Genomic DNA, 10,262 nt, shown 5'->3' on the forward strand with positions numbered 1-10,262 from the left:
TGGCGTAGCCGGCAGAAATAACTGCATGGAGGTACATGCGTGAGCGGCACCGCACTGCAGCCCGCCAGCCTGGACAGGCGGGGAGGACCACCGTGGCGCCTAGTTTATTTATTCATGCTTAGTGCATGTGAAAAGTGGCCACAAATAAGTGATTCCCCCTTATTCCTGTTGGTGACAGCGGCTGCTTTATGTCACTTAAGGTTCTTGCAAACTTTTTCATGGGGCTGGTGTGAGCAAAAGTCGCTGCTCTGAGTTTGTTCACGCCCTGTTAGGTTTGTATGGGAACGTGAGCAGAGAGGGGCTCCTTAAGTGCTGTTCGGTGAGTTCGTGAGAAAAAGGATCGATATGAGCCCGGCTTTCAGATGCCTAATCTGTGGGAGCGTCGCCAAAACTAATTAAGGAGGGAAAAAAACCATGAAAGATAGCTCCTATCTGTTAGTGCTGGCTGCAGGAGGGCTGCTGCTGGCGCCCGCCATAGCCTCACGACTACAAACACACCTGGCAGATTTGAAGCTGTAAAACCAGCTTGGTGGTGTTACAGGATTTAGAAAGCTAAAGCCCTCTGTGTGAAGGGATGTCACTTCCAACATGCTTCAACTGGTGTTTAAGATTTTACTTGGAAATTGTAACATGTACTTTAAAAAGCGTGTAAAATACTGCCCAGTTACTAAAGGAGCTTCACGTCCATCGGTGGATACCATCCCCTCCAGCTCCATACGTTCCCCAGGCACAGAGACCGAAAATGCTCCCATGAACTTCTTGTTTTGAAGGTGGATGCTAGGCAAGAGACTTTTTCATCTGTTAATGAAAGACAAATATTGCAAATCACACAAAAGTGGGATTGTTTTTCCGTAATGACTCTGGTGTCAGGGCTTAGGGACGTGCTTCTAAAGCCATGGGTGACCTGAGGCATTGCAGCATCATACAATAGCACCGTCTTAGCCCCTGCCACACCGTCCTGCCCACCAACCCCCCTTTTTAATGCTTATTCTTTGGGTTTATTCAGTAAAGAGGATGTGGGCTGGCAGATGTGTGGAGGCTGTGGTGGGATGGAGGTCTGGCTCAGCTGGCACTTGGAACCCCCTGGCCTCGCCACAGGCTGCTCCCCTGTCCCAGCCCTGTTGTCTCACCCATCCCCTACAACTGCCCGCTGCTGTGGCAGTGTAAAGCTGTGCTGCTGGTCTTCCCCATGGCCCTGAGCTGGTAAGAGGCAACTTGGTGTCGGTGAGTGCCAGGATGCTCGTCCTGAGCCCCTGCGCTGACCGCTGGCTGGGGAGCGCTCCCCCTCCCTCGCTCTCAGCATCGCAGCCCTCGGGTACCAGCAGAGGGGTCCACAGGCAGCTCTGCCCTGGGAAGGACCCAGCCTTGTACATGATGGGGATCTCCTCAGCTCTTCTCCGTTGGCATCAACTTCAGACAAGCTTCTTAGGCTTTGATGGACACCCTCCATGGAAACGCAGCTGCTTGCCAAGAACTGAAAAGGTTCACTTGCTTTTTCAGGTCAGACAGCAGCATTAGCTTATGGATGTGCCACGAGGGGTGTTTCAAGACCATGCCTTTCAGTGAGGTGTCTCCTAACGTCTCTAAGATTTTTCGTAAGTCATCAGCTGTTGATGAAACGGAGCCCTTCAATGCTCTGCAGCAAGAAGAGCATCTGCTGCCAGCACTGACCTGATCTGATCTGCTGTCCAAAACACTTTGATGGAGCTGCAGTATCCCCAGGAGTCTTCCTTGCATGGACATCTCTTGCCAACCTTGTCCTAGCCCCAAACTTTGTATCTCAAATCTGCAGATCGCTGGAGGTGAGGCAGAATTGCACCTTAGGATGAAGCTGTTCAGGAAAAAACCTGCTCTTCCTTGGCTGAGTCGGGGGAGTCACACAGTTGGTATTTTATCTTTTTCAGTAGCATCCTGGAACAACAACAAAAAAAAGTTAAACTGGCTGGAGTTTTCTCAATTAATTATTTCTAGCTGGAAAATGGCCACTTGTGGAAGTGAAACTTTTTGGCAGAGCAGTGCCAGCTTCTGTAAGATTTTGACAAGTGATTTTCCTGGTGGTTCTGCAATGGGTCTCAGCTAGTAAATAAATAAAAAGGCTCCAGTTTTGTTGGCACTAACACAAATCCAGAGAGCACAAAAATTCTTGTTTTCCAGCTTTTCTGAGTTAGTACAGCTGCCTGTTACAAATCTTATCCTCAACCAAGTTTGGACATCTATTTTGCTAGTGCTGCATTAAAACATGGCCCTAACCTTAAAGCTCCTGTACTGTAAATAAGCAAATGGAGGAATAATTCTTGCCATCATTTTTCACTAGGGGACAAATGGATGAACTGACTTGGGGTCAACAGGAGCCCCCATCCCGCGGGCAGTGGCTGTGCTCCTGCCCTGTGCGGAGGAGCTGATGCTGCTGGGAGTGATGTTTGCTGGGGTGCTTAAAAGTGAGGATCTGGTCTAAATAGCCCCAAAATGCTTCCCCTGTCCCCTTTTAGATCGAAATACCATTAGCGGTTGCTGGCTTGGGTTATGAGTTTTTCCTACAGAGCCATGAGTGGGCTCATATACTCACAACCGTACATTCACTTTGTTATGGCCTTTCTGCTAAAAATAGCCCCTGCAGACCCCAGGTAAAGCAGCACCCCCAGTTGTTCCTGCCTGTAAAACTGGGAGCAATAGCTCTCCTCCAAAGAGACAGCCAAAGCCTCTGATCCTGACCTAACAGAAAAGATGCTAATTAAACGCTGACCTCCCATACTTTCCTTTTCAGTATATTTAACCTTAAATTCCTTCAGGCACCTCTGGTTCACTGAAGCTCATCAAATTAATGCTACCTAGTGGGAAGCAGTAAGGAATAAAAAAGAAGGACTGTCTCCATCTCTGACTCGGTTTCGGCTGCTCTGAACAAAACGAGGGTGATTTTCCCAGATGATTGGGACACCGACAGGCCCGGCTTGGAGCCAGGGCACCGGGACGCCCGCTGCAATTAGCACCTGGGAGCGAAGGGCCCCGTTTGCTGGGGATGCTGCTGGGTTAAGCCCTGTGAATTTTGCCACTGTGCTGCTAGAGGTGAAGAGTTCGTCAAGGCGCTTCACAGCCTCTATAATAAAACCCCAGATGCTGGGGAGCTGGTGGTGCCCGTCTGCCGCAGACCCCCGGGGTGCCCTTGGCAGGAGGGAACAGCAACCTGGAGTCGCCATGAACTGGGACCAGGTTCCAGCCCTGTCCCGGACGGGGGGAATGCGCCTCATCTGCAACCTGGCAGTGAAGCTGAAGCCTCGTCCCATGGGGTTGACCCTCTGCCCTTGCTCTGCTTTGCTTTCCGTGTGGCAGGACCGCTGCCCAGCGCCACGTGGGGAGGAGGGCTTGGCTCCCAGGAAATCACATCAGCTCTCTGCATTCCTGGTCCTTCTGCTCTATTACTATAATAGCAACAATTTGCATTTTTTTAGGGCTATTCCAAGGTTTTTTCCAAACACAAGGATGGCTGGGGGTGAATCTGAGAGCTGAACCCTACATTGTCACTGGCTTGGCCACCCTCCCATAAAGTTGTTCCTCTTGCTTCCAGCTCAGCTTGCCTTATCTTTTTCCCTCCGCAGCCCATAACTAGTGCTGATGAGGGTGGGAGAGCCCCCCCGCTGCCCTCGGCAGGTTTGTTGCTGTGGGGTGCAGAGCTGCTCCCAGCCACAGCGATTCTGGAGGGAGCGGCCGGGGGTCCCGAGGCGGGGGTGATGAGGTGACAGCCCCGTGGGCTTCAGCACAGTGGGTGCTACTGGCAGTTGGGTTGGCCTCTGCACCTTGCTCAGGAGGAAAAAAGGGCTCTTTGCATTCGTGGTTTGTCACCTGGGAGGGTTGTGTGACAGGAGGGATGCAGGGGCTGGCTGGCGGGTGTTTGTGAAACACTCAGAGATCCCCATGTGGAAAGAATCACAGAATCGTTCAGGTTGGAAAAGACCTTTAATATCATCCAGTCCAACCATTAAGAGCTGATGAAATATGTAATTGTTGTCTGGAGCTGCCGGTGCTGGGGCAGGGAAGGATTCCGCTCCATGTACGCTCCCGCAGCTGCTTTGCATTCACCTCTCCTCTCCTTTTCCCCTTGCCAACGCTGCCCTCGCCGCTCCCACGTCCTGCGCTGCTGCTGGCAGGGTTTTGCTCTCCCCACCCTCAGGGAAGGCCGCTCCCCCCCAGCCCCTCAGTACCGGAGGCCCTGTAGCACCACCCTGACCTCTCCGGGCTTGAGCCTGTTACCTGCTTGGATAGTTTCATGGCATCTGATGTGTGCCGTAACCCCCTGCTCGCCCACCCTGCCCACCTGCCCGCTCGCGCCGGCAGGACCCCATGAGAATGCAGGAACTGGCTCCAGGGGACCTGGCAATTCCCCAAGGCTCAAAACCCAGCAGCTGAGAGAGTTAAGCCTACGTGCCACAAGATTTGGGGGTTCTGCGTGCGTTAGTGTTGGGCAGCGTGGGGTGTGTGTGCCGCATCCTCCCCACGTGTGACGGGAGCGTGACGGGGGAGGTCAGAGGGGAACGTTAATGCCGCTGCGGTGTTTACACAGCAGCAACAGCAAAGGCTCCAGAAATGAGTCCTGCCCCCCAAAATGGCCTCTTTTGGGGTAACTCCCCTGCTGTGCTGACAAATGGCGGGGGAGGAGGAGTGGCCGCACGGAGCCCCAGCTCTTATCTGGCGGCGGGAGGCAGATAGGCTGGCACCGCTCCTGGCGGCACGCGCCTGGCTATTTATGGGGCCGAAATCCAACGTGTGCCTACGTGCATGGCTGTGTCTGCGCCCAGGGACACAGGGGATGGCGAGGGGGTTTGCTCGGAGGGAGGAGGTGCAAGCTGGCCTTGCAGGAGGCGAGAGCCTGAGGGCAGAGTGTGGCCATAACCCCGCAGCCCCGGCTGTCAGCTCCCATCCCAGCACGGCAGCTCCCGTAGTGCCTGATAGAGGCAAGAGGAGCCCTTATCGCGGTTTCCCCAGTAGCAAATGTCAGTGCCTTTGTTTTAAGCACCCTAAGTTTCAAGGGCATTTTAAGATGCCTAAAATGATGTCAAACTGGCTTGAAATGTCCCTCCTGATTTAGGCAGATACTAAAACTGAGACACCCATGGTTATTGTAAAATGTGTTTTGGCTTCTGCAAACTTTTGCAGGGCTTCTGTGACAGTTGGGTTTTCCATGCATGTGTTTGGTGGTTATTTGCCTGGGGGAGGTGGGGGAGCAGGGCTGGGCAGTGCTGCCTCCACTGCCTGCCCGGCTGCCTGCTCAGCTGCCTGCCCGGCTGCACTGCTGGATGTCCTCTGCTCTGCCCTCAGCCATGCCGGAGCCCGTCCACGCCTATTCCTGCCCGCTCTTCTGGACAGAATATGAAGGCCATTGCTACCGGTACTTCCCCATCAACAAAACCTGGGCTGAAGCTGACCTCTATTGCGCCGAGTTCTCCATTGGCATCAGATCAGCCAAGCTGGCCTCCATCCACAGGTGAGGGGTGCAGAAACATGTCATCCCACCCTGGCACATCCTGGGGAAGAAGGAAAATGGGGACAAAGTCCCATTCCCACAGCACAACCTCTGTGCCAGCTGCAGGCTCGTGTCCCAGCCTAAGCATCCGTCTGCAGCAGTGACTGGGTCAGGTCTGATGCATTGAGCATACAAAGGCAATGTAAAAAATGCCTCTTCCTGGCCTGGCAGGAAAACTGACATAGTATTCCCTAAATTTCCCCAAACTGCATTTTTTACTCTTGAAAAAAGGATAGAAATACAACGCGATTACACAGACTTTTCCCCTGCTCCCTCTCCCCCCAGCTCTCACCCACACTATGCACCTCTTGCACAGACCCGGGAAAGCAATCAACAGCAATTAGAAGAGGGGGACCCGTTTGGCCATGCCGTAGGGCGAATGCTTAGGGCCATGCCTGACCATTTGCCTGACGTACCCCCTCAGTGGCTCCGTATTGCTCTGTTTTGCCAGCTGGGAAGAAAATGTCTTTGTGTACGACCTGGTGAACAGCCGTGTGCCGGGCATCCCCACCGACATCTGGACGGGACTCAATGACCTGCGGCAGGTGAGAGCTCCCCATAATCATGTGGAAAATGGCTTTGAAAAATTCACTTCCCTGCGTTTTCCCCCTGGCAAGCCACTTGGTTTCCTCCTTTGTTCCTTATAGCCCCATTAATCACGTGGTAGCATAAGGTTTGTTGTACAGCGCATGGGGGAAAGTTGTCATTTCATCCTTTCCAGACTGTTTTTAAAAGGAAAGTGTTACTAGAATAATTACTAATTATTCACATATTTTATTAATGGATTAATAGAAAGAGTATTGTAGTGCTGGCCTAGGAAGAACAAATAAACTGAAACGTCAAATATCACCAAGTTTCATTACTTTGTTGTGATACTCTGTAACTTTTCAAAGTTGACATGTTGGAAATACATAGTCTAATATGCAACAAAGAGAAATCGAGACCATCAGGAGAACAGTCCCATGCCAGCAAATTTTTTTTAGATATTGGGAAAGGAATGGAAAAGAAAAAGGAAAAGGAACGCAGAATTGGGTGGGTGTGTTAAAAAATATACGGTTTTAATTTCTGAGCTTCCCCTGGTGAGAACACTGTGAATGCTGGGGCTTTCCAGGGTAAGTTTTCAGTTGTAAAACCCAAACGAGCTGTTTGGCCTTTGCTGAGTGGTGACAGTGTCTCCCCATGTTCCTGGCTGTGTGGCACCGGGGATGGGGACGGGGTCCGCACGGGAGCGGGAGCCCTGCCCCGCAAAGGCGGCTCTGCAATCGCCACCTTTCACCGCTTGCCCCACGCCAGGAGGGCCACTTCGAGTGGACGGATGGCTCCTCCTACGACTACCACTACTGGGACGGCAGCCAGCCCGACGACGGGATCCACTCCATCCCGGAGGAGGAGGACTGCGTGCAGATCTGGTACAGGCGCAGCAGCGGTGAGTGCCACGCCAGGCGTGGAGGGCACCTTAAGTCTTACCTGCATGTCAATAAATTCAATCCACTGCAGCTTGTGCTTTTCTGAAGAGGTTGCTGGCAGGCTGAGGATTTGCACTTTAATTTTTTATTATTATTTTCTTTTTTCTTTGCAGAGAAGGGATGTGTTTTCTCTTTCACCACGTACATAGGTACACATGCACACACACACACACTTTCTGTCTGCTCAGAATCCATCTCCCTCTCCCATAGCAGCGGCAGGAGGGGAGCATCATTCACTTTGAAGAATTACTGAATTTAGCCAAAGGTCAAATTATCCTATTTCCCTTCCTACACAGCAGGCGCATGGAAATGCCCATCAGTTTTCCAGCTTTTTCCTCCCTCACTCAGGCCAGGTGCATCTCGCTAAAGCAGGGCCAGACCCTGCTTGTGCAAAAATCCCACTTCACACCCTCATTGCCAGTGAGACCAGTCAGGTGTATCCAGACCCTTTGGGCATGCCTAAACTCCCCCTCCACGGGCAGTCTGTAGATATTTTGCGGGGTACGGGGCTGTGTTTGCAGCTGCCTCCCTGCTACCTTGTTCGAGCCAGGGCCAGGCATCCCCGCTAGCATCCCCAGGACGGGGATGGGGATGCTGGGAGGGGGCATGGCTGAGAGCAGTACAGATGGAAGCACATCCAGGGAAAGTCTCCCACAATGGCAGGAGGCTCTGGTCCTGAGGGTGGTGCATGGTTACCTCCTCAGGCCTTTTTTCAGCTAATGCCTTGTTTTTTTGGGGGGTAGCGCTGCGCTCCTGGAACGACAATGCCTGCGGCAGAGCCTTCCCCTTCGTCTGCAAGATCCCCTCGCTGGCCCTGGACTGAGGCTGCCGGTGCTGCCCGCGCCCCCCTCATTTTGGGTCACCTCTCCAGCTGTGCCAGGGAAGAACAGCTGGGACGTGGCACGGGCGGCCAGAGCCACAGAGCTGCTCGGCATCCCCAGCCAGACCCCAGCTGCGAAAATCCCTCCCGGGAGCGCTGCGGGGACGAACCCAGCGCTCACCCTCCCCACGGGCAAATGGCGATGGGAGCTGTGTTAAACAGCAAAGGAGCCTGCCCAGCCTGAGCTTGGGTTTCAGATCAACTATCGCAGCGTATTAGAGGAAACCCATGATTTTATCAGTACACCAAACTGTTAGCACAAAAAAATAGCCATGTCTAGGAAATGAATTTGCCCGTTGATCTGCGAAGAGTGGAGGAAAAGTGTTATTTTCTGTTAAGTTATACAAAATGCCTCATGTGCGCGTTGTTTTTCTCTCCGCTACAATAAATGACAAACAGCAGGTGGAGGCTCCTCCGTCTTTCTAGTGCTCGAGTAGCAGTGACTCCCCGGGGACGCAGGGTCTCATGCGAAAGGAGCTGGGTTTACCCCAACCCGCTCTGTATTACAGAGGTGTGCTGGGGGAAAGCGGAAGCGGGTGGGGGAAAGTTTATTTTATTGACCCTGACTGGTTTTTAGGGTCCCTGGGGCAGCCTGTGTGCACACCCTGCCCTTTGCCCGGCCCCATCAGCCACGCGGCATCACCGCACGGGGTGTATGGGGCCACTCAGCACCCCACGGCTTCGCAGCATCCGCGCCCCCAGCAGGTGAGCAGGGTTTGGCCCTGGCTGCTTTGGGCTGAGCGAGTTACAAGGCAGGCGGGTGAAGGGCTGATGCGCAGCAGCTGGGGGTCAGCCCACCCTCAAAAACCCTTCCTGGGCAGGGAGAGCTCACAGCTCTCGGCACAGCCCTGTTTCCTAGCGGGATGATGCAGTTTCCTGCAGTTGTTGCTAATGTCCTCCTGTTCTGCACTGGCACTACAGAGGTACTTTTTTCTACCAGGTAAATAATTTTGGGGGAGGTGTGTGTTGTAGTGGCAGCCCCAGTGTGCCTTGTTTGGGATGCTCAGTGGGAGATGGGACCCTCTTCCTTGCATGTGGGTGAATTTGCGGGACCTGGGTGCAAGCGGGGCTGTGGTGGTGCCAGAGCCCAAGGGAAGGGCAGTGCTATCGAGGCAAAAATGTGCTTCTCCTTCAGGGAAAATGGCTGCAAGGGCACTACTGGACCCAGCCAAACGCAGGAGGTCCGGTGCTCCCTGCAGGGTGACCCCCCCCTGCCCCTTGCCCCCGTCCCGCGCAGCCCTGTGGCACCCAGGCGGCTTTGCGGGAAGCCCCGTGCAGAGGGGGCTGCCTCCCCCTCCGGCCCCTTGGCCTCTCCTGGGAGCCGTGTGTCCCTTTTGTCTCTACTCCAGCAAAGCCCCAGGGTCTCATGGCACCAAAGCAGCTGGGAGAGTGCTGGGCTGCCCCGTCTCAGCTGCTGCCCGCAAAGATGAGTAAAAGCATCCGCATCAAATTGTCCAGTCTCCCTTGATGTCACCATCTGAGAGACATAAAATTTCAAAGCTAAGACTTTCCAGAGTGATTACACTGGATACAATGAGGTAAATAACTGAGGCTCTGCTGGGAGTGTCCAACTGCTTCCTCGGGTGTCAGCACAGCTTTCAGCTAAAATACATTTCCACTTGGAAAGAAACTGCAAAACTTGGGGGGGGTAACGGTGGTGGTGTAAGTGGAACATGTGTGTTAGAGCAGGTTCCTAAAATAATGAAATACTGTCATCCCTGATTGCGTGCTTTTATATTAAAATATTGTTAATATTGAATATAAAATATATTAAAATGGATATTAGATATAAATAAAATATATTCTTTTTAAATGGATTTTTTATATATATATGCTATCCATATATTTATATGGAAAGTAAGCAAGTTGCATAATTTTCAGTCCCGGGCAGGAGACAGTGTTGAATGTGGTTTCTCGAGGCTTTTGCTTCATCTGAAAACAAGAAATTACATGTAGATGATAACAGTATGCAAAGAAACCAGCTGTAAAAAAAAAAAAAAAATTTCTTGGATCCAACAAGTTAACAAAATGTCCATGTGTAGGATCTGATCTGTAGCAGAAAAAGGGCTTGAGGAACCATTTTGATTGCTGCCCTAGAGGTCACCCATGGACGGGTCCTGTGCCCGCCATGGGCACCAGGACAGCAGGGTCGGGCACCCGCGTGGCACGGGACGCATGTCTGATCGACTCCTGGCTCCGAGCACCGGTGCGGAAGTGTGGTCCCGTCTCCATGCACTGCAGGGACCGGAGCCAGCACACCCGCAGAACCCCCTCGGGCTCGGCCATGCCCGGAGCCCATCACCTGGGTGGGGAGGGTCGGGGTGCTGGAGCGGGGGCTGCCCCGCTGGCTGATGCTGCCGCACGGTGCCAGGCTCGGCTCCGGGCTCCGGGCTGCCTCTCC

General features: G+C 53.1%; 1 protein-coding gene across 1 annotated transcript; it reads left to right on the forward strand.

Moving 5' to 3' along the window:
• Positions 1–5,312: 5,312 nt before the first annotated feature.
• Positions 5,313–7,804, forward strand: CLEC19A (C-type lectin domain containing 19A). Its single transcript, XM_009480929.2, has 4 exons — positions 5,313–5,476; positions 5,967–6,060; positions 6,809–6,941; positions 7,725–7,804. Exons 1-4 carry the CDS (start codon positions 5,313–5,315, stop codon positions 7,802–7,804), a joined length of 471 nt encoding a protein of 156 aa, XP_009479204.1.
• Positions 7,805–10,262: the final 2,458 nt, after the last annotated feature.

This window comes from Pelecanus crispus, chromosome 11 (genome assembly GCF_030463565.1).
Source record: "Pelecanus crispus isolate bPelCri1 chromosome 11, bPelCri1.pri, whole genome shotgun sequence".
NCBI lineage: Eukaryota > Metazoa > Chordata > Aves > Pelecaniformes > Pelecanidae > Pelecanus > Pelecanus crispus.

Coding starts and splice junctions, on each gene's coding strand:
- CLEC19A (XM_009480929.2), top strand. CDS start 5,313: ATGCCGGAGCCCGTCCACGCCTATTCCTGCCCGCTCTTCTGGACAGAA. Junction 5,477..5,966: donor AAGCTGGCCTCCATCCACAG/GTGAGGGGTGCA, acceptor CTGTTTTGCCAG/CTGGGAAGAAAATGTCTTTG. Junction 6,061..6,808: donor GACTCAATGACCTGCGGCAG/GTGAGAGCTCCC, acceptor GCCCCACGCCAG/GAGGGCCACTTCGAGTGGAC.